This window comes from Schistocerca cancellata, chromosome 8 (genome assembly GCF_023864275.1).
Source record: "Schistocerca cancellata isolate TAMUIC-IGC-003103 chromosome 8, iqSchCanc2.1, whole genome shotgun sequence".
Taxonomy (NCBI): Eukaryota; Metazoa; Arthropoda; class Insecta; order Orthoptera; family Acrididae; genus Schistocerca; species Schistocerca cancellata.
In genome coordinates this window covers 58,179,541-58,204,610 of record NC_064633.1, presented here as the reverse complement: position 1 = coordinate 58,204,610, position 25,070 = coordinate 58,179,541, and the positions used below count along the sequence as shown (strand labels likewise).

Below are 25,070 nucleotides of genomic sequence, written 5' to 3'. Positions count from 1 at the left end.
GCGCTGCGCCTGTGCTGTTGTGCTTAGCGGGGCGCGCTCTAGTGGGAAAGTTGTGTACGCGCTGACTACGTGGAACTATGTACACAACACATCCGAACTCACATGGTCAGCATAGGGGCACCTTAAGGTGCGTGGAATAGTTGCTGCGCCAGTACTACTTTGCCCATCCTGTACACAGTGAATTCCTGTCTCGTGTATCGTGCTCGGTCAATCTCATTGGCTGCTTTACATATTAATACGCATATCGGCGGAAGTAGAATATGGTCCATCTCTAAGGCAGCGCCATCTCGTAGTGCGGAGACGGACGAGCGCTGCGCCTGTGCTGTTGTGCTTAGCGGGGCGCGCTCTAGTGGGAAAGTTTTGTACGCGCTGACTACGTGGAACTATGTACACAACACATCCGAACTCACATGGTCAGCATAGGGGCACCTTAAGGTGCGTGGAATAGTTGCTGCGCCAGTACTACTTTGCCCATCCTGTACAAAGTGAATCCTGTCTCGTGTATCGTTTTCGGGCAATCTCATTGGCTGCTTTACATATTAATACGCAGATCGGCGGAAGTAGAATTTGGTCCATCTCTAAGGCAGCGCCATCTCGTAGTGCGGAGATGGACGAGCGCTGCACCTGTGCTGTTGTGCTTAGCAGGGCGCGCTCTAGTGGGAAAGTTGTGTACGCGCTGACTACGTGGAACTATGTACACAACACATCCGAACTCACATGGTCAGCATAGGGGCACCTTAAGGTGCGTGGAATAGTTGCTGCGCCAGTACTACTTTGCCCATCCTGTACAAAGTGAATTCCTGTCTCGTGTATCGTGCTCGGTCAATCTCATTGGCTGCTTTACATATTAATACGCAGATCGGCGGAAGTAGAATTTGGTCCATCTCTAAGGCAGCGCCATCTCGTAGTGCGGAGACGGACGAGAGCTGCGCCTGTGCTGTTGTGCTTAGCGGGGCGTGCTCTAGTGGGAAAGTTGTGTACGCGCTGACTACGTGGAACTATGTACACAACACATCCGAACTCACATGGTCAGCATAGGGGCACCTTAAGGTGCGTGGAATAGTTGCTGCGCCAGTACTACTTTGCCCATCCTGTACACAGTGAATTCCTGTCTCGTGTATCGTGCTCGGTCAATCTCATTGGCTGCTTTACATATTAATACGCAGATCGGCGGAAGTAGAATATGGTCCATCTCTAAGGCAGCGCCATCTCGTAGTGCGGAGACGGACGAGCGCTGTGCCTGTGCTGTTGTGCTTAGCAGGGCGCGCTCTAGTGGGAAAGTTGTGTACGCGCTGACTACGTGGAACTATGTACACAACACATCCGAACTCACATGGTCAGCATAGGGGCACCTTAAGGTGCGTGGAATAGTTGCTGCGCCAGTACTACTTTGCCCATCCTGTACAAAGTGAATTCCTGTCTCATGTATCATGCTCGGTCAATCTCATTGGCTGCTTTACATATTAATACGCAGATCGGCGGAAGTAGAATTTGGTCCATCACTAAGGCAGCGCCATCTCGTAGTGCGGAGACGGACGTGCGCTGCGCCTGTGCTTTTGTGCTTAGCGGGGCGCGCTCTAGTGGGAAAGTTGTGTACGCACTGACTACGTGGAACTATGTACACAACACATCCGAACTCACATGGTCAGCATAGGGGCACCTTAAGGTGCGTGGAATAGTTGCTGCGCCAGTACTACTTTGCCCATCCTGTACAAAGTGAATTCCTGTCTCGTGTATCGTGCTCGGTCAATCTCATTGGCTGCTTTACATATTAATACGCAGATCGGCGGAAGTAGAATTTGGTCCATCTCTAAGGCAGCGCCATCTCGTAGTGCGGAGACGGACGAGCGCTGCGCCTGTGCTGTTGTGCTTAGCGGGGCGCGCTCTAGTGGGAAAGTTGTGTACGCGCTGACTACGTGGAACTATGTACACAACACATCCGAACTCACATGGTCAGCATAGGGGCACCTTAAGGTGCGTGGAATAGTTGCTGCGCCAGTACTACTTTGCCCATCCTGTACACAGTGAATTCCTGTCTCGTGTATCGTGCTCGGTCAATCTCATTGGCTGCTTTACATATTAATACGCATATCGGCGGAAGTAGAATATGGTCCATCTCTAAGGCAGCGCCATCTCGTAGTGCGGAGACGGACGAGCGCTGCGCCTGTGCTGTTGTGCTTAGCGGGGCGCGCTCTAGTGGGAAAGTTTTGTACGCGCTGACTACGTGGAACTATGTACACAACACATCCGAACTCACATGGTCAGCATAGGGGCACCTTAAGGTGCGTGGAATAGTTGCTGCGCCAGTACTACTTTGCCCATCCTGTACAAAGTGAATCCTGTCTCGTGTATCGTTTTCGGGCAATCTCATTGGCTGCTTTACATATTAATATGCAGATCGGCGGAAGTAGAATTTGGTCCATCTCTAAGGCAGCGCCATCTCGTAGTGCGGAGATGGACGAGCGCTGCACCTGTGCTGTTGTGCTTAGCAGGGCGCGCTCTAGTGGGAAAGTTGTGTACTCGCTGACTACGTGGAACTATGTACACAACACATCCGAACTCACATGGTCAGCATAGGGGCACCTTAAGGTGCGTGGAATAGTTGCTGCGCCAGTACTACTTTGCCCATCCTGTACACAGTGAATTCCTGTCTCGTGTATCGTGCTCGGTCAATCTCATTGGCTGCTTTACATATTAATACGCATATCAGCGGAAGTAGAATATGGTCCATCTCTAAGGCAGCGCCATCTCGTAGTGCGGAGACGGACGAGCGCTGCGCCTGTGCTGTTGTGCTTAGCGGGGCGCGCTCTAGTGGGAAAGTTGTGTACGCGCTGACTACGTGGAACTATGTACACAACACATCCGAACTCACATGGTCAGCATAGGGGCACCTTAAGGTGCGTGGAATAGTTGCTGCGCCAGTACTACTTTGCCCATCCTGTACAAAGTGAATCCTGTCGTGTGTATCGTTTTCGGGCAATCTCATTGGCTGCTTTACATATTAATACGCAGATCGGCGGAAGTAGAATTTGGTCCATCTCTAAGGCAGCGCCATCTCGTGGTGCGGAGATGGACGAGCGCTGCGCCTGTGCTGTTGTGCTTAGCAGGGCGCGCTCTAGTGGGAAAGTTGTGTACGCGCTGACTACGTGGAACTATGTACACAACACATCCGAACTCACATGGTCAGCATAGGGGCACCTTAAGGTGCGTGGAATAGTTGCTGCGCCAGTACTACTTTGCCCATCCTGTACAAAGTGAATTCCTGTCTCGTGTATCGTGCTCGGTCAATCTCATTGGCTGCTTTACATATTAATACGCAGATCGGCGGAAGTAGAATTTGGTCCATCACTAAGGCAGCGCCATCTCGTAGTGCGGAGACGGACGAGCGCTGCGCCTGTGCTGTTGTGCTTAGCGGGGCGCGCTCTAGTAGGAAAGTTGTGTACGCGCTGACTACGTGGAACTATGTACACAACACATCCGAACTCACATGGTCAGCACAGGGGCACCTTAAGGTGCGTGGAATAGTTGCTGCGCCAGTACTACTTTGCCCATCCTGTACAAAGTGAATTCCTGTCTCGAGTATCGTGCTCGGTGTTCTTATTTTGATAGGAGTTGTTATAGTCTCAAACCTGATAGTGTGACGTCCTAAAGTTTTAAGTTTAAATGTTAAGGTTTAAGTTTTTAAGTTTAAGGTTAAATCCAAAGTTTTCAGTGTCTCTCTTTTACTTGCAGCTACAAGAAGAACATGGCGCAGTATTCTCGACTGTTCCGCGAGCACCGCGAGCAGTCGGTGGAGACGGCAGTGTGGTGGCTGGAGTACGTGGTCCGCCACAAGGGAGCGCCGCACCTGCGCAGCGCCGCCCTGGACCTCCACTGGTGGCAGCTTCTGCTGCTCGACGTCGTCGCCTTCGTGCTGGCCGTCGCCGCCGCCGCCGTCACCGCCCTCTGGTTCGTGGCCAGGAGGCTGCTGGCCGCCTTCACAGCGCGGAACGACAAGCTCAAGACCCACTGAGCCACACCTGCCTGCGAGGTGTGACAGTAGCGGGATGTACAAAGTTACCGCAAAGAATGCTGCACCGAATAAATTGATCAAATATTGTGATGATCCCTTCATTAATGCAACATTGGGACTCTAATTATGTGGTGATTTACTGTAAACACAACCATAAACAATAGCCTTAAGTGTGGTATTTGCCATCAAAGGAAGTAAAATGGACTGGTGTTGAGCTGCAAGCATGTAATTAATGTATATCATAGTTGTTTGTATTTCAAGACAATACTTATGTTTTCGACCATTGGTGGTAGTTACCGCGCAAGGTGGCGCAGTTGTAAGAAAATGGACTCTTATTCTGGAGGACGCCAGCTCAAATTCACGTCCGGTCTTTCCCGATTTCAGTAAATCGCTTAAGAGAAATTTTACGACGGTTCCTTTGAAGGTCAAGGTTGATGACTTCCTCAACACGAACTTGTATTCCTTGTCTTATGAACTCGTCTTCGATAGAACACTGAAATCTTATCTTCTACTTTTATTGTATTGTTGGGGTGACGGGTTCGTTAGTGGAGGCAGATGGGCGGCACAGGTCACGAACAGCTCTGTGGCTGTTTAACCCTTAATTTTTTTCCAAGAGCTGATAACAGAAGACCAGTGCACGTGGTAGACCGTACACATCGAACCCACGATGCACTGTGCACGATGTGCGGACGGGGCGTAGCCAGCGGCCGCTACGCCCAGCTTGACTCGACGGCGGAGCGACCTCGCGATGCTACCACTCTCTGGTGGCCGTGGTATGTGGTGGACACCTGCTGGTGGGGCGGCTTCACACGGCCGAGCTTCAGGCTGGCAGACCGCCCCAGTGTATGGAGGACACCCTGTGGAGCGGTGGCTGGGCGCTCGTCTCATTGATGCTGCAGTTACACACACAGACAGGCAGACCTCTCAGGCTGGTGGTGGATCGATGGCGGTCTCATGCCAGAAGCCCACAGTACAGTGGACGCTGACTGAATGACTCGCAAATTCGCCGCCCCACCCTGGCTATGTGGCTGGTATTTACATGCACCACGGTGGGCACGTTGTTGACTGGACACCCCAGGTGTCACGTACATCACTTGCTGCACCGTCACCAAAGTTCCATATCAACTACAATCCAACTGTAGCGTTTGTACCAGTCTCTGAAACTGCCTGGCAGATTGGTACACAAACAATGGACCTTTGCCTTTCGTGGGCAAGTGCTCTACCGACTGAGCTATCCGAGCACAACTCACGACCTGCCCTCACAGCCTGATTTTCCCCAGAATCCCGTCTCCTACAGTGAATAGCTCAACCAGTAGAGCATTTCCCAGTGAAAGGCAAGGATACCAGGAGTTTTGAACACCGAACTGGCACAGTTTGAATCCATCACAAAGTTCCAAATCAGCATACACTCCACTGCAGAGTGAAAATTATATCTGTGTACTAGTATTTGCGAGAGTATTTTATATCCTGTTTCCCTTCGCCAGTGTGTGTGCAGCAAGCTACACCTAGCGAGGAAACTTCTTGGCTGTCTCTGCCACAGCTTTAAGCACGGTGTGTCGATAATTCGCCCATAGCATAAGTTACACGAAAATCACACAGTATTTTGTTTCTGAAAATTGTCAATTTTTGTGTTTCTTATACCAATACATTAATTCGTATGTTGTTCTGTGACTGCACTATTCTTCCTATCGCCATACCCTTCCCACATTATATGCGTTTATAGATGTTACTGTTAATCATTTCTAGTCATCGTACACTGCTTACAGTTGTAATTATATTGTGTCTGCTAGACTGATGACGATCACAGCTAATGCAAACTGACCATCACATAAAATACAAGAAACTCGTGTAATGAAACACTGATATAAATACTTCAGTCTCAAGTATATGCATCGTAGTGCTTTCGTCATGACAATGTCACACTCCATCAACATACCATTGTTTAAACCAAAACAATTAACCCCTTTTCTATCACACACGAGGGTTAAAAAGAAAACAATAATATGCCCATTCGATTAATCTTTTCTCTGGTGTTGGTATCCTTTTTGTTAGCTATTACTTTGAGAGAAATGGAGCTTTACTAGACCAACTTTAACTCAATTTCGTCGGTATATTTCATCACCAGGCGGTGTACAGTCAGTGCATCGACGCAGACAGACGTGCGACTGTTACGCACCGTGTGGGGGAGTGCGGCGTCAATGTCTCTAAATTGTCGTCACTGCCTGCACCCCTAAGCCTTGAGGAAGTTTAAGTGCCTCACATAAAGACCTTCTACAGGGTCTTTTCAGTGTTCTCCCCCCTTCCGCTTTTCATAATCGCCTTTTGATGTATCCTCCCTTCTGCTTCTTCATCTTAGATTCTTCACCCATCTAATTATTTCCAACCAATTCTTGTTGCTGTTGACTAAAACCCTCCATTCCCATATTAAAGGAAACACCCGATCGCTTACATATGTTTCCCATAAAAGCAGTCCAGGTTAATGCTTTGTTTTCAGTCTCCCTCCAATAATTTGTAAACTGCATATTTTGTTGAGTCATCGTAATTTTTGCTTCGAGGCTCATCCATCGTCCACTATCACTGACATGCAGATCAATAACTTGCAAAGTTCTTCCCTTCTGGACAAACAGTGGCGTCGGGAAACCACTCCTGGGGCACCACTGTGGTTTCAATAATGACATCGTTATGGAATGAGTATTAGTTATTAAATTTTGATTCCGATGTTGAGCCGTTTAATTCAAAGTTGTTACATGGTTGCCTGCAGCACTGTGTTGCAAACAATACCTCATGTATTAATACTATTTTCTGTAAAGGTTGTGATATTTTATGCAAACTTATTAAATAGACTGAATATCAATAAAGTTTTTTGTTCTTCTCTGAAATATAGTCCTTTTCAATTAATTACACGTTGAACATTTATTCTATGCATTAGAGCTTTACTTTTGTTTGTTTGTTTATTTCATTATGTGTACAGAGGTAAAGAAAGCGTGCTGGAATGTTGATAAAATAAATAAGAATCATGGGCAGTATGTCATTCGTCGCGAATGTTACCAATATATAACGATCACAATTTCGGGCGAGGAGCTATAGTTACATTGCGATTTAATACACGGTGTACTATTTTAAATCTCCGGTGCCGACTTGTTCCACTAAGTTGAAATAAAATTTTCTGGGAGGTGCCGGAACGCCATGCCTGCCCGCCGAAATTAAACCCTGGCTGCCTGTTCCATGGAACGCGGGAAGAATGACAACTTAAATTCCTCTGTGCCGTGCTCGCTGTAATTAGCCTCGTCATCGCAGTACTACTAGGTTACCGAATAATATTTATTCTTGAAATTTTGTAAATAGCTTCTAATGCGAAGGTTCCAGTCTATCTACAAGGCTGCAGTTCGGGTTTTCCAGACCTTACGTAGCATTCTACCGTGAGTCAAACAGTCACAAGGCCTTTTGTGATGGAGATTTTCTCCACTGACAATTAATATACCACATTTTAGTGACAAACGATGCCTGTAACGTTGACTTAATGTAACTTTTGTCTCAGTCATTTTTGTATGTATTTAAGTATCGACACAAATGTAAAGACAATGTAACGTAACTATATGTATGCCATGTTTTATGTTATTACTGTGTAATGTCAAGGTAAAACAGAGTACTTTCTTTCAATAACTGGAATTTGTTGTTCTTTCGAAAACGGAAGGGAGAGTTGAAAACGAACAGCTGAACACGGAGGTAGAAGTGTGAAGATGAACTGGGGGGATATATCAGATTGTTTGCGACATTTTGTGCAAAGAATTGAATTTCTTTATGGTAAAAGTTGTATCACGTAATGTGGAGTAAGGAGACAAGATGGAAGTGGAATACGTCGTAAATGAAAGAAATAACTGCAAAATGTTAATTACTCCAACTGCTGTTTCACACCACTCTCTCACTGATAAATCATCTTCAAAACCCTTCAGAAGGGAGATTTCAATGCATCTTGCTAAGATACACAGACACTCAGTTTTCGAGTATAACAATGGAAGCCCATGTGACAATGTAATTGACTGGGCTGCATTTAATTTACACTACTGCCCATTAAAATTGCTACACCACGAAAATGACGTGCTACAGACGCAAAATTTAATCGACAGGAAGAAGATGCTATGATATGCAAATGATTAGCTTTTCAGAGCATTCACACAAGGTTGGCGCCGGTGGCGACACCTACAACGTGCTGACATGAGGAAAGTTTCCAACCGATTTCTCAAACACAAACAGCAGTTGACCGGCGTTGCCTGGTGAAACGTTGATGTGACGCCTCGTGTAAGGAGGGGACATGCGTACCATCACGTTTCCGACTTTGGTAAAGGTCGGATTGTAGCCTGTCACGATTGCGGTTTATCGTATCGCGACATTGCTGCTCGCGATGGTCGAGATCCAATGACTCTTAGCAGAATATGGAATCGGTGGGTTCAGGAGGGTAATACGGAACGCCGTGCTGGATTCCAATGGCCTCGTATCCCTAGCAGTCGAGATGCCAGGCATCTTATCCGCATGGCTGTAACGGATCGTGCAGCGACGTCTCGATCCCTGAGTCAACTGATGGGGACGTTTGCAAGACAACAACCATCTGCACGAACAGTTCGACGACGTTTGCAGCAGCATGGACTATCAGCTCGGAGGTCATGGCTGCGGTTACCCTTGACGCTGCATCACAGACAGGAGCGCCTGCGATGGTGTACTCAAAGACGAACCTGGGTGCACGAATGGCAAAACGTTATTTTTTCGGATGAATCCAGGTTCTGTTTACAGCATCATGATGGTCGCATCCGTGTTTGGCGACATCGCGGTGAACGCACATTGGCAGCGTGTATTCGTCATCGCCATACTGGCGTAACACCCGGCGTGATGGTATAGGGTGCCGCCATTGGTTACACGTCTCGGTCACCTCTTGTTCGCATTGAGGGCACTTTGAACAGTGGACGTTACATTTCAGATGTGTTACGACCCGTAGCTCTACCCTTCATTCGATCCTTGTGAAACCCTACATTTCAGCAGGATAATGCACGACCGCATGTTGGAGGTCCTGTACGGTTCTTTCTGGATACAGAAAATGTTCAACTGCTGCCCTAGCCAGCACATTCTCCAGATCTCTCACCAATTGAAAACGTCTGGTCAATGGTGGCCGAGCAACTGGCTCGTCACAATACGCCAGTCACTACTCTTGATGAACTGTGCTATCGTGTTGAAGCTGCGTGAGCAGCTGTACCTGTACAAGCCATCCAAGCTCCATTTGACTCAACACCTAGGCTTGTCAAGGCCGTTATTACGGCCAGAGGTGGTTGTTCTGGGTACTGAATTCTCAGGATCTATGCACCCAAATTGCGTGAAAATCTAATCACATGTCAGTTCTAGTATAATATGTTTGTCCAATGAATACCCGTTTATCATCTGCATTTGTTCTTGGTGTAGCAATTTTAATGGGCAGTAGTGAATTATAAGACTTATTATACTGAAGACACTGTGATTCACGGTGATCCCCTGGACATTACAAAAGCCGGGACGTGGTTCTTAGTGGAGTGTGCAGTGACCACGATCGGCAGTACGTGTTCTGCAACGTGCTTCGCTGCTGGCCACAAGGTTGTCAGGGCGTCCCATCCCCCCGCCAGTGCGGCTGTCAACTTCTGGATAGTAGTTCGTCCATGTGGACGTGCTGCAGAGCGTCTCCTGAACGCAACCGACAGGTGCTCCATGGGATACAAGTCGTGTGAACGGGCGGGCCAGTCCTTTCGCTGAATATCATCCCGTAAGAAGAGCGCCCCCCATCTGTGCTGTTCGATGCGGTCACGCATTTTCATCCATAAAAATAAAGTCGGGGGCGGATGCATTCGTGAAGGAGTACAGCGTCACAGTAACGATCACTGGTGAGCGGAATGGGAGTGAAAGTTTTGGAGATCAGCAACCTATGCAACATCACGTCATGCTACACCATAAAACCTGGAACACTAAAACGATCATGTTCGACAACTGTCCTGGTCGCGTTGTGTGCTCCCACCTCACGACATATGAGGGTACGATATGCAATAATGTCTCTATCTACAAAGCTTTCAAGTCCACCAACACTAGGTACTCCTGTACCTCCACGTACAATGGCTACAAACTTTACATACTCACATACTCCTTTACCTGTACACCAAATAAACACAGATTCATTAACAAATATTTTTCTCTTATTACGAGTATACAACGACAATGCTGAAGTAGACATATAAGCTGATTTAACAAAGTCTTTATTTGCAAGTTCAGCTACGTCATAGGTGCGGTAGGCGATAATGTCTCTATCAACAAAGCTTTCAAGTCCACCAACACTAGGTAGTCCACTACCACCACGTACAATGGCTACAGTCAGCCAACCATTACCATGTGAAAATGCATCATTCATGTCTATACTAAAATTAAGTCTACAACCACAGAAAACACATGATCCGTCGACAAGTGCAGTGGCAGCAACACTCTTGACTTGTGTGCGATTCTTCTTGTCAGCAGCTGCACTTGTCGACGGACCATGTGTTTTCTGTGGTTGTAGACTTAATTTTAGTATAGATATGAATGATGCATTTTCACATGGTAATGGTTGGCTGACTGTAGCAATTGCACGTGGTGGTAGTGGAGTACCTAGTGTTGGTGGACTTGAAAGCTTTGTAGATAGAGACATTATTGCATATCGTACCTATCATATGGCCAAACTTGCAAATAAAGACTTTGGTAAATCAGCATATACACTCCTGGAAATGGAAAAAAGAACACATTGACACCGGTGTGTCAGACCCACCATACTTGCTCCGGACACTGCGAGAGGGCTGTACAAGCAATGATCACACGCACGGCACAGCGGACACACCAGGAACCGCGGTGTTGGCCGTCGAATGGCGCTAGCTGCGCAGCATTTGTGCACCGCCGCCGTCAGTGTCAGCCAGTTTGCCGTGGCATACGGAGCTCCATCGCAGTCTTTAACACTGGTAGCATGCCGCGACAGCGTGGACGTGAACCGTATGTGCAGTTGACGGACTTTGAGCGAGGGCGTATAGTGGGCATGCGGGAGGCCGGGTGGACGTACCGCCGAATTGCTCAACACGTGGGGCGTGAGGTCTCCACAGTACATCGATGTTGTCGCCAGTGGTCGGCGGAAGGTGCACGTGCCCGTCGACCTGGGACCGGACCGCAGCGACGCACGGATGCACGCCAAGACCGTAGGATCCTACGCAGTGCCGTAGGGGACCGCACCGCCACTTCCCAGCAAATTAGGGACACTGTTGCTCCTGGGGTATCGGCGAGGACCATTCGCAACCGTCTCCATGAAGCTGGGCTACGGTCCCGCACACCGTTAGGCCGTCTTCCGCTCACGCCCCAACATCGTGCAGCCCGCCTCCAGTGGTGTCGCGACAGGCGTGAATGGAGGGACGAATGGAGACGTGTCGTCTTCAGCGATGAGAGTCGCTTCTGCCTTGGTGCCAATGATGGTCGTATGCGTGTTTGGCGCCGTGCAGGTGAGCGCCACAATCAGGACTGCATACGACCGAGGCACACAGGGCCGACACCCGGCATCATGGTGTGGGGAGAGATCTCCTACACTGGCCGTATACCACTGGTGATCGTCGAGGGGACACTGAATAGTGCACGGTACATCCAAACCGTCATCGAACCCATCGTTCTACCATTCCTAGACCGGCAAGGGAACTTGCTGTTCCAACAGGACAATGCACGTCCGCATGTATCCCGTGCCACCCAACGTGCTCTAGAAGGTGTAAGTCAACTACCCTGGCCAGCAAGATCTCCGGATCTGTCCCTCATTGAGCATGTTTGGGACTGGATGAAGCGTCGTCTCACGCGGTCTGCACGTCCAGCACGAACGCTGGTCCAACTGAGGCGCCAGGTGGAAATGGCATGGCAAGCCGTTCCACAGGACTACATCCAGCATCTCTACGATCGTCTCCATGGGAGAATAGCAGCCTGCATTGCTGCGAAAGGTGGATATACACTGTACTAGTGCCGACATTGTGCATGCTCTGTTGCCTGTGTCTATGTGCCTGTGGTTCTGTCAGTGTGATCATGTGATGTATCTGACCCCAGGAATGTGTCAATAAAGTTTCCCCTTCCTGGGACAATGAATTCACGGTGTTCTTATTTCAATTTCCAGGAGTGTACATTTATTAAGGATTAAAACCCCTTTATATATTACAAATGTTTGTATATCAATGTCCAATGGACATAAAGAGAAACAAATGGATTTTATAACTAATATGATTGATCAATTACCCAAATCTGCCCCTTTTTATGGCTAACTGTTCTAATATAAATAATGCGAGATGGCTGACAAAAAAAGTGGTTCAAATGGCTCTGAGCACTATGGGACTTAACATCTGAGGTCATCAGTCCCCTAGAACTTAGAACTACTTACACCTTTGAACTAACCTAAGGACATCACAGACATCCATGCCCGAGACAGGATTCGAACCTGCGACCGTAGTAGTCGCGCGGTTCCGGACTGAAGCGCCTAGAACCGCTCGGCCACTGCGGCTGGCGATGACTGACATCACCTGTGTACCAAACACTAGAAGAGACTACTTTCAAAGATGATCTACAGTGGTGTTCAACCCCAGTGGAAATAAAATTTACATTACCTCAGCTGTTTAGCTTCATAGCCCTAATAAAGTTAAGCAACCAGCAATATTACCATGTGTACTGCGTTCGGTACGTTGGAGTGATGGTTCTCGTACATATCTGCGATGACAGAAGAACTCCAGCCACAAAGTGTAAAAAGAAAAAAAAAACTCATTGCAACACTAGGATAGCAAAAGACGCTCCTCTGACAAGTATAATCCAATACTGTCTTCTCCTCTCTGTGGTCTACAAACGAGAAACGCGAATTCCCAGCGACAAGGATGGAGTTCAGATAACGTCTCAACGTGAGTATAGGCAGAAGTGCTCTTAATCACTGAACGCTGCGTACTCAATGACGACTCCCCACCCAGGGGCGAAGTCCAGAATCGTATAAGTTCGCAACAGTACACTGCCTAACCGTTCCAACTATAAAATCTCCTGAGAGGAAAGACAGAAAGTCCATCTGTACCAACGAAAGCTGATACTGAGCGACCGTCAAACACGGGCGCTCAAAACGGAACACCTCTTTCTCTCCACTGCTGGCTTCCCAGCAAAGCTCAGCTCCACTCCCTCATAACTGCAGAAGGCGAATCATATTCTCAAAACCACGGAATATTCTCCCTCTCTACAGAGTCTCCCAAACGCCGACCAACCATATTTCAGTCTCATGGCGTCCAGCACGGAAAGTTTGCGAGGAAATATCTATCCTGGTTAATTAGGAATACATACAATGGTATGCTTCTCAGAGTAAAAATCGTCCGAAATAACCCAGCCTGCGTGATTTCCGTGGTATCGCTTCCTGGTTCCTCTCTGTTGCGTCTAAGATTTTCTTTCCGAAGTATTATCTGGTTATCCTATTGGCCCCGCTACAACACCGGCCAGCCACCGCTGTATTGTGTTTCAGCATTCAGGTGCCCCGCCCGTCCGTCTTGGCTACTTCCTGTGTTAAGCAGGACCAACACACCTTTGCGGGCTTTTCCACCCAGGGCTTGAGTTACGCCTGCCATTTCATTTCCCAACCACTACTAGTATAGGCAATCACTCATTACGCCGTTTTGATAACAAAGACATTCCGTCACCTTTCATGCAATAAGCGTTAACAACTATTTACAAGGTGTATGTGACAATGTCAGTCTTCGTTAAATATTCATATATGCTATGTACGACCTATCAAATGGTACCTAATTCCGGTTGTAAATCACGGCAAAGTATGTAAGGTGCAAAATCATAGCCACCTTACAATGCTGAGCGGAGGCATAATGTGCAGGGGCATACTGACTACCCAATCTTTGAACACGATACACTCACTGGTTAGCGTTATTACAACACTGTACTCATTCCCCATGTGCGAATTGTCAGCGGTTTTCCGGCCCAGACTTCATTTTTACGGATGGAAATGCGCAGCCGCAGGTGGAAGAGCCCTGCCCATCCCCCCCCCCTCCCACACACACACTTCCGATTTATTATCCAGTCGACCACATGTGAGATTCGTGAGACGTATTCCAACACGGGCACATGCGCCAATGACAATTCAGAAATTGTCAACCGCGCTGGTGAGGAAATGGAACCCCCTGCCACAAGAACTGCTCCTGGCCAGCAACGGAGCGCGCTCCGGGGCAGGCACTGCCGTCTGTGGCGATCGCACAGCCAGTTAACAAACACGTTCTGATTTTTGTTATGTCCAGGGGGCTGTCTTAGATTGCGGTAATTTCAGTGTGGTTATTGTTCATGAATAATGATATCGTTTCTCTTCGTCTCACTGCGTATTTCTTCTGTATTACACTGCAGTAGTTCTTTATATGTACGGTCCAACTTTAATCCAGTTATGTTACTTGACAGTGCCACATCATGCGGAAGTTACTTTCGTCCCTAGGTTTTGCACACCGACGCAGATAACTTCAACATTTGAAAGAAGTCTTGGGTTACTGTTAATACAGGGTGATTCAAAAAGAATACCACAACTTTAGGAATTTAAAACTCTGCAACGACAAAAGACAGAGCTAAGCACTATCTGTCGTCGAATTAAGGGAGCTATAAAGTTTCATTTAGTTGTACATTTGTTCGCTTGAGGCGCTGTTGACTAGGCGTCAGCGTCAGTTGATGCTAAGATGGCGACCGCTCAACAGAAAGCTTTTTGTGTTATTGAGTACGGCAGAAGTGAATCGACGACAGTTGTTCAGCGTGCATTTCGAACGAAGTATGGTGTTAAACCTCCTGATAGGTGGTGTATTAAACGTTGGTATAAACAGTTTACAGAGAATGGGTGTTTGTGCAAAGGGAAAAGTTCTGGACGGCCGAGAACGAGTGATGAAAATGTAGCACGCATCCAGCAAGCATTTGTTCGCAGCCCAGGAAAATCGACTCGCAGAGCTAGCAGAGAGCTGCAAATTCCACAATCAACTGTATGGAGAGTCCTACGAAAAAGGTTAGTTATGAAACCTTATCGTCTGAAATTGGTTCAAGCACTGTCTGCAGCTGATAAGATTAAAAGAATCGATTTCTGTGATTTTATCCTTGCTCAAATGGAAACAGATGAATCTTTCGTTTCAAAGATTGTGTTTAGTGATTAAGCAACTTTCCACACTAACTGTCCGTAACTACCTGAACGTCAACTACCCGAGGCGATGGATCGGCCGCCAGGCAGCCCGTGACAGAGCACTTCATCAGTGGCCTCCAAGAAGCCCTGATCTTACCCCCTGCGAGTTTTTCTTATGGGGGTATGTTAAGGATATGTGTTTGGTGATGGTGTTTCGGCCACCTCTCCCAGCCACCATTGATGATTGGAAACGAGAAATAACAGCAGCTATCCAAACTGTTACGCCTGATATGCTACAGAGAGTGTGGAACGAGTTGGAGTATCGGGTTGATATTGCTCGAGTGTCTGGAGGGGGCCATATTGAACATCTCTGAACTTGTTTTTGAGTGAAAAAAAAACTTTTTAAATACTCTTTGTAATGATGTATAACAGAAGGTTATATTATGTTTCTTTCATTAAATACACATTTTTAAAGTTGTGGTAATCTTTTTGAATCACCCTGTACTATCCGGTAGGCAACTAATACGAGGGTGAGTCAAATGAAAACCTTAAATATTTTTAAAAAATATTATTTATTGTGCAGAAGTGGTACGAAGCTGTATCATTTTTCAACATAATCTCCCCCAACCTCAATGCAAGTCTTCAAGCGCTTACAAAGTGCATAAATTCCTTTAGAAAAAAAATCTTTTGGTAGTCCGCGCAAACACTCATACACCGCGTGGCGTACCTCTTCATCAGAACGGAACTTCTTTCCTCCCATTGCATCTCTGAGTAGTCCAAACATATGGAAATCACTTGGGGAAAGGTCTCCTGAGTATGGGGGATGAGGAAGACATTCTAAATGGAGGTTTGTGATTGTTGCAACTGTTGTACGGGCAGCCTGGGCCCTTGCATTGTCATGTTGCAAAAGGACACCTGCTGACAGCAGTCCACGTCGCTTTGATTTGATTGCAGGCCGCAGATGATTTTTTTAGGAGATCTGTGTATGATGCACTGGTGACAGTGGTCCCTCTAGGCACGTAATGCTGCAAAATGACGACTTTTTCGTCCCAAAATAGAGTCAGCATAACCTTCCCTGCTGATGGTTCTTTATTGGTTTTGGTGATGAGGAATGGCGCCATTGCTTGCTCGCTCTCTTCGTTTCCGGTTGGTGGAAGTGAACCCAGGTTTCGTCCCCAGTAACGATTCTTGCAAGGAAGCCATCACCTTCTCGTTCAAAGCGCCGAAGAAGTTCTTCACATGCATCAACACGTCGTTCTCTCATTTCAGGAGTCAGCTGCCGTGGCACCCATCTTGCAGACACTTTGTGAAACTGGAGCACATCATGCACAATGTGGTGTGCTGACCCATGACTAATCTGTAAACATGCTGCAATGTCATTCAGTGTCACTCGGCGGTTTTCCTTCACTATGGCTTCAACTGCTGCAATGATATGTGGAGTCACAACTCGTTGTGCCTGACCTGGACGAGGAGCATCTTCCACTGAAGTCACATCATTTGCGAACTTACTACTCCATTCGTAGACTTGCTGTTGTGACAAACATGCATCAGCGTACTGAACATTCATTCGTCGATGAATTTCAATAGGTTTCACACCCTCACTACGCAAAAACCGAATAACAGACCGCTGTCCTTCCCTGGTGCAAGTCGTACTGCGACGGTATGTGTGCATCTGCACTATGCTGCCACCTACAGGCCATTCTGCGCGCTGTTTGTAGCACGCTTACCGCCTTACAGGATAACGGCGCGAAATTTCGATTTGTTATTACAAACTTAAGGTTTTCGTTTGACTCACCCTCGTATAAATCAGGTACAGCAAGACTTCCATTACTCTGAAGCACACATGAAGTTACTTCTACATTTGCCCATGACTCTCCATCTAATATGGACCTAGCAGGAAATCCCTTATCCAGTCACAAATTTTCTTTGATACTGGGTATTATCGTCATTTCGTTGACGACCATTAATACGGTAAGAGTTAAATGCTTTCAGTAAGTCAAGAAATACAGCATACAGAGGGTCACCCTGATCTACGGCTTTCGGGATGTAAAGAGAAGAGTACGAGTTGAGCAATGCTTGACAAGTGTTTACGGAATCAAAGATGGTTCGTACCCGGGAGGCCATTTTCTTCGAGTTATCTCGATATGTCTGAACTCGTAACGTGCCGTAAGGTTCTACTGCAGTTGTATGTCAACGAGACTGCACATTGCCTTTGTAGGTCATTTACGATTCTTGAAGCTGGGTGTGTCTTGTGCTTTGTTTCAAACCCACCAAAAAGTATTTTGTTCGAAGGAGTTGCGGTAATCACGGTTATGGGAGAGGCTAAATGAGTCGCAAATTCAGTATAGAATCTGATAGGGATTCCATATGGATTTGGTCAGCGAGTGATAAATAAACGGACATTACGCAAGTTATCTTCGTCTAATTTATTCACTGACAGCAGTCTAACGAGAATCCCACAAAACATGGAGATTACACGTGAACATCCGAATCTAGAACAAACAAGGAGTGTATCGACCTGAAATATGAGTATAGAGGGCACTCAAATGAAAACGAGAAAGATAGAAAAAAGTAAGTAAACTCCTTCTAATAATTTCCGGGTATGCAGCCGGATCCCGTCGACATTCTGCCACGATATTTCGGCCCAGAGACGTCCGGCCATCATCAGGTGAGTACACAACTAGTAGTTGTACACAACTAGTAGTTGTGTACTCACCTGATGATGGCCGGACGTCTCTGGGCCGAAATATCGTGGCAGAATATCGACGGGATCCGGCTGCATACCCGGAAATTATTAGAAGAAGAAATACGCCGGGAAAATTTCAGAAGTAAGTAAACTGTTTATTCTTTCAAAAGTAATCGCCATAACTGTTACTACGTTGCCGGCCGGAGTGACCGAGCAGTTCTAGACGCTACAGTCTGAAACCGCGCGACCGCTACGGTCGCAGGTTCGAATCCTGCCTCGGGCATGGATGTGTGTGATGTCCTTAGGTTAGTTAAGTTTAAGTAGTTTTAAGTTCTAGGGGACTGATGACCTCAGAAGTTAAGTCCCATAGTGCTCAGAGCCATTTGAACCATTAGTTACTACGTTGTCAGTTCCTTCATAGAAAAACGCCTACGGAAGCATGGTTGTGCTTCGTCCAAAGCAATTCGATGACCAGGAATGGCTTTCTTCAGGGCTCCAAAAATATGGAAAGCATATGTGGAGAGATCGGGACCACCCATGGGTTCCATCGGATCAGGGAAGGATAAGGAACGAAGTCGGCTATGCACCTTTAAAGGAACCATCGCGGCATTTGCCTGAAGTGATTTAGGGAAATCACGGGAAACCTAAATCGGGACGGCCAGACGTGGGTTTCAACCGTCGTCCTCGCAAATGCGAATCCAGTATAATAACCACTACAGCACTTCGCTAGGGGACTACGAGCAGGATGTGTAAGGGCTTCCCAGCGGAACTTGTGCAGTGTAGTGGAAACATCCTAGCAACGAATCGCTGGCCCACCCCCTGTTGCCAGGGGCGTTGCGATTACGATGCATAAGTTTCTCTGGGAAACCCTTACACCTCCCCCAATTCATTCCGCATCTCTCCCCGTAACCACGGTCTTTACATTTCAGCAAATGCAGACCGGCTGTCGTAGACGAGTATCAGTTTAATACCCGCACGAATTGGCTTAGATTCTGCGCTGAACGTGTTGTTTGCACTATTATGCGACACGCGAGTACCCGCTCTATCAAATCATTACCTTTCATCACTCAAATGTTTCTGGGTTGACGCCCTGTGGTCCGACGATCGAACCAGGCTTCCGCTACGGTACATCGGGAGATCCGAACACACTCTGTCCGCGGCAACTGCCATCGATCGCGCGCCACTAACGGCGGTGTGTCGATACCTACGACAGATTAGAGGTTAAAAAAAAAAAAAAAAAAAAAAAAAAAAAAAAAAAAAAAAAAACCTTGGAGTTGCCCTGTGAATAAAACCACTGACCGCATCAACGGCCGCTAGTTCTGCCAGCTGAAGTTAAAATATTGCTCCCTGAAATTTGTTATGAAAACTGTTTGCTCTTGTCAGAATTCTAGTATCTGACCACGAAAACAAAATTTAAATTATTTACATTGGAGTTCCCACGGAGCCAGTCACCAGAGTATTGCGTTGCTACGAGAATTGAGTACCTGACGCCTGCACGGTATCCACTTTCCTTTGCTTTGGTAGTAACGTAGACGTTGAACGGCCAGTAAAACCCTTTTGCAGAAAAAGAAACTTCACGACAGCGGAGTATTGGAGAGCCAGTATGGAATTACAATGGTAAGTTGGAGCCCTTAGACTAAACATTAGCTCAACGCTCCATTGTCCGCAACAATATGAAGAACTATCAGTGAGGCAATAGGAAGATGTGTGTGTGTGTGTGTGTGTGTCTGTGTGTGTGAGTGAGTGAGTGTGTGTGTGTTTGTGCGTGGGAAGGGGGTGACAGTTTTCCAGCCAATGCGTGTCAGTTTTCGAGTTTTCGGACAGTTAGTAATGATTGTTAGGTTACCGTATCCTCGACGACCTCAGAGACCTCAGATGTCACATTTTGATCAATCCACGCGTAATTGGAATTCTTTACGCGCTAATGAATACTTAAATTCGCTCCTGGACTCGTTTGATGGTAAAAGTAACGTAACAAAAGGAATTCTCCAGACCAGGCCAGTATGGTGTTCTTCTTGCGATCGCGTGGAAAGCTCATGTCCTGCCGCTGTCGACCCCTGCAAGCTGTTTACGGAAGCTGGGCGTGCGATGCAAGTGTACGGACGGACATAATCGGCCTCAGACGTAGAGCTGCTGCGCGGAGTAGCCGTGCTGTTTGAGGCGCTATGTCACGGATTGCGCGGCCCCTTCCACCGGAGGTTCGAATCCTTCCTCGGGCATGGGTGTTTCTGTGTTGTTCTAAGCATAAGTTAGTTTAAGTAGTGTGTAAGTCTAGGGACCGATGACCTCAGCAGTTTGGTCGCTTAGGAATTCACACACAGTTGAACAGAGAGCTGTGGCAAGCGGCGGAGCAGTCAAAGGAACGACGACGAGTGACGTGGCAGTGCGTGCCAAAATGTTGATTAAGTAAACAGTGGAGACAGAATATCGACGGCTCAAGAAAGACTCGAGAATACGGGTCAAGTTTTGTATATTGACAGTTGGTACCAATAAACAAAGTGAAAACAGTAATCTACAACTTGAAAGAATGATTGTGGGTATTTTAGTTCATTTAATCATTTCCAGAGAAACCATCAACAAATAAAAAATGACACACTTAATAAGTGCTCACCACAATACTGCAGGCAAAACAGAGGACATTTTTCGCATGCTCCGAGGGACAGGTCGTGACATACTTTGGATATAAAATCTATGGAATTCAGTGTTAGAGAATAAATATTGCACGTCACAGACACTTTCGCTAACATATTTTCTTTTGCAGTCAGATTACATCATATGAAAAATAGAATCGTTGCGTAAATAATCATTAAAATTTACCTTTAACAGACATAATCATTAATAATGTACTTAGTTAAACGGTCATAGACACAGATCTTCCAAAGCAGTATAGGAGAAGCCGGTATAAACACTTGTTACCGAAGCTACTTATCTAACTTACCTGTAATTCAGTGACGTTGGGTTTTGTTCTCCCGCTCTGGTCACCCATCATGTCGGGCCTCTGACTTCTAATTGCGGCGAAGATAGGTTACCGCTGTCGTTTGTCTACGGGATATTCGGCTGTTTCGACGCAGACATTACCATACAACGATCTCGATATGAACAGATGGAGCGGAATCGTCAAAGCGCCACGGTTCGCATACTGCTGCCCAACAAAGGAAAAAACGGCGAACAGTTTGACCACTGATGTCCCAGCTACCATACACGCTCTTACGTATGCGTCACGTAACATCACTGCTGCACTGATCAGAATCGATTCACGAGAAACCTTGGTGAAACACGAACATCAGTGACTCAATACATCTTTGAGACACTGGAGGTAAGCTATAAGAGCGCCAGGAAATTAAAAAACGATTTCGAGCATTGTGGGTCAAAAGACATTGTCGAATTACCCACTGTGACCCATTGGATCAAGTACCCAAGTTCAGCATCGCCGATGAACCTCCGGCCTGGTCCGATGCCCATACACAGACATCAACGCCATTGCTGAAAATGGCCATTCGATGAACTATATAGATCAGTGGTTCCCAACAGGTGGTCCGTGGCCCCCTGGGGATCCGCGAGCAATGCCAGAGGGGTCCACAAGATGCTACTAGAATAAAAAATATATTACATATATTACATATATTTAGCGAACACTATCTTCTGCGTCTAGCGTCTTCCTAGACCCAACTGACACTAGCACACTCTAGCGCAAAACTAGAATTAGATAGACGCAAATAGTTCCGCTGTTTGCCTTAGACTGCGCGCGCTGTCTCTTTGCAGCTGACAACTGACAGTCACTTTACACAGAAACTCGCATTTCTGATGACAATCGTCCATTATTTTTTTAAGAAGTTTGTTATACTAAACACCCAGATTTGAAGCAAAGATTTTGAGTAATAATCAAAAATTTAACAATAAGAATGATGACTAAATTGAAAAAGTTTTAAGCTCAATATTTTTCCAATAATGAATGTTAATGTTTTTTCTAAGTACCAAAAATAGAAAACGTATAAAAAGACTCTTAATTTGGCTTTTTTGGGTATTTGATACTGTGATATGACACGGTACCAATAATGCTCGATGAGGGGGTCCTCGAGAAAATTTTGTTGGGAACCCCTGATATAGACGGTCAGATAGATAAGAGGATACCACTTCGCCGAAACTCAGTCATCTGTTTCTGTTAGAACACGGTTTCCGAAAGACAGTCTTGCCCACCGCCATACAAAATGAACAGTGATGGTGAGAAACCACCGCGGTTGCTCCGCAAATCAGCTCCACACACCTTATTTAGGCGCTCTCCTCACGCCACTGTCCGAAGCACAGCCGCTCCAACTGGCAGACCTCTGCCATTTATTTACTCGGTTACTACTGTAATGTCGTCTGACGGCCTAATCGCTGCAAGAGAGTGATAAAAAAGACATACCACTGGTCACGACGGTTGCACTCTCTGCAGGTTGACCGAGAACTTCGCACGGTACTTTCAAGAATTGCACATCCGTGCGGAGAAACCTCAACGTTTCGAGAGTGTCACCGAGCACTCGGACAAGACGTCTGTTGTACTAGCGATACTCATAGCGAGACAGTGTTTCAACCCGAACAGGGTATGGTTCCTGTAATCAAGAATGGACAGAATCGCCGGCCGCGGTGGCCGAGCGGTTCTAGGCGCTTCAGTCCGTAACCGCGCGACCGCTACGGTCGCAGGTTCGAATCGTACCTCGGGCATGTATGTGTGTGATATCCTTAGGTTAGTTAGGTTTAAGTAGTTCTAAGTTCTAGGGGACTGATGACCTCAGATGTTAAGTCCCATAGTGCTCAGAGCCATTTGAACCACTTTTTTGGAAAGAATCTCTTAAGTATATGCTTAAACGTTGTACAAACACTGTCTGGGAAAAAGTGAAGCATCCATCGGCGTGAATGCAAATTATTGCGTTTGCAGTTAGTGGTGACAGGTATAACGGCCACTGATTTGAATTTCTACGGTTGACGTCCGAAATATGTACGTTCGGACGATGACGTCGCCTCCATCGTGACCGCGGACGTAGATTAAATTAGATTAGTTTTTCGTTCCATAGATCCGTGCTGAGGAGATCCTCGTGGATGTGGAACATGTCAATTTTTTACAGCTGAAATAACAATACTAATAGTATGAATATATGCAATACATCATTTGTTTCTATTAAAAAATTCGTCAATGGAGTAGAAGGAGTTGGGCACTAGTAAGTCTTTCAGGCTCCTTTTAAACTGATCTTTATTTGTAACTAAATTTTTTATGTTTGCTGGCAAATCGTTGAAGATGAGTGTTCCTGAGTAGTGGACCCCTTTTTGAACTAAAGTAAGTGCTTTTAAGTCCTTGTGCGCATAATTTTTGTTCATGGTATTGTATGTATGAACTGAGCTCTTTGTTGGATAAAGAGATATATCATGTAGGACAAATTTCATTAAGGAGTAAATATACTGAGAGGCAGTAGTTAGTATACCTTCTTTGAAGTCGTTTCCACAGGACATCCGTGAATTTACTCCACAAATAATTCATATTACACGCTTTTGGACTCTGAAAACTTTTGTTTGACTTGAAGAGTTATCCCAAAATATTATACCATATGACATTACGGAATGAAAGTAGGCAAAGTATGCAAGCTTTTTCATTTTTCTTGTCGCCTATGTCAGCTAACACTCGAATTGCAAATACAGATTTGTTAAGGCGTTTCTGCAGTTCTGTGGTGTGCTCCTCCCAGCTGAATGTGTATTATCAAATTGTAATTCCAGGAATTTAAGACTGTCACCCTCTTCTATCTGCTCTTCTTCATACTTTATGCATATGCTGGGTGGAAACCTCTTACAGGTTCTGAATTGCATATAGTAAGTCTTTTCGAAGTTTAATGTCAGTGAGTTAAATTTAAACAATTTATTAATATCAATGAAAATATCATTAGAAGATCTTTCTAGAACTACACTCTACATACTATTTATTGCAATACTTGTGTCATCTGCAAACAAAACGAACACTGCTTCTGGCAGTGTAACTGATGAGAGATCATTAATGTACACAAGAAAAAGCAATGGCCCTAAGATGGATCCTTGTGGGACACCACATGTAATTTCTTCCCATTCTGATGATGACTGATGACTTAATTCACTAGTCCCTTGCACTAACACCCTTCGTTTCCTGTTAGCGAGGTATGGCTTGAACCATTTTGCAGCACTGCCTGTGACACCACGGAATTCTAATTTACTTAAAAGGATGTTGTGGTTCACACAATCGAATGCCTTTGACAAATCACAAAAAATACCTGTTGCTTGTAACTTGTTATTTAATGAATTAAGTACATTTTCACTGTAGGTGTAAATAGCCTTCTCGATATCAGAACCCTTCAGAAATACAAACTGTGTTCTTGATAACATGTTATTTGTGGTCAGATGGTTGAGAAGCTGCCTGTACATTACGTAGTGGCGTACTGATTTGAAACGGCGGAGCATCTTCGGCCGATGTCGGTCGTCGGCGGAATTCACGCATATCGGTGCCACAGCTCCCGCAGCCCGACAGGAAGGGGCGGCGGCCATGAAACACTGTGCGACCCTCCCGCCACCGACTGGCGGCCGGCGCTGCTGCGTCACGGCTGCTTACGTAAGAGGGGAGCCTGCAGCCGGGAGGCGGGAACTGCTGCAGGCGGCGGGCGCGCTGTGGGCCGGCTGGAAGGGGAGCAGACGAGGCGGCGAAAGCGGCCAGTCGCGACGGCCGTGTCGCGGCGTGGACAAGCAGAGGACGGCCGCGCTGCAGTCGGCCGCCGGCGTCTAGCGACGATTTAGAGGTAGGTTCCGCGAACTTGTCAGGCAGCGGTTTGGCCCGCGCGGAAAACTTGCCAGCATGTCCTAACGTCTCGGGTCTTATTCACTAAGGAATCTAAAGCTGGGCGTGAGTAGCAGCACACGCGTGAGCAGTTATTGTTATTACTGCGGGTTGGTTTGTTTAACGTTACCTTCCGTGCACTAGTGGCAGCTTTTGAACGCCTTGTCTTTGGTAACATTTATTTACGTTGTTTCTGGATAGTATTGTATGGTGAAAAACACTAGCGTCAGTTAGAAACTCTCACGCAATTTGTTATAGAAGAATCGTCAGTCCTCTACCAGTAACAACGTGACATTACACTTCTCCTTTTCCGGCATTCGTGGTTGTGTGTAGTGTTATTATTTTTCGGCTCTCTCTTTCTCTCTGTCTC

General features: G+C 46.4%; 2 protein-coding genes across 2 annotated transcripts in view; both read left to right on the top strand.

The window, feature by feature from the left end:
* Positions 1 to 4,582, top strand: part of LOC126094441 (UDP-glucosyltransferase 2-like) — a 108,064-nt gene extending 103,482 nt beyond the window's left edge. The window contains exon 7 of the mRNA XM_049908810.1: positions 3,733 to 4,582. Coding sequence (XP_049764767.1) covers positions 3,733 to 4,012 — 280 coding nt within the window. The 3' untranslated portion in view covers positions 4,013 to 4,582. The remainder of the gene's footprint in view (positions 1 to 3,732) is intronic.
* Positions 4,583 to 24,529: 19,947 nt separating this feature from the next.
* Positions 24,530 to 25,070, top strand: part of LOC126094439 (UDP-glycosyltransferase UGT5-like) — a 156,557-nt gene continuing 156,016 nt past the window's right edge. The window contains exon 1 of the mRNA XM_049908807.1: positions 24,530 to 24,662. The gene's annotated coding sequence lies outside the window, so the exon portion shown is untranslated. The remainder of the gene's footprint in view (positions 24,663 to 25,070) is intronic.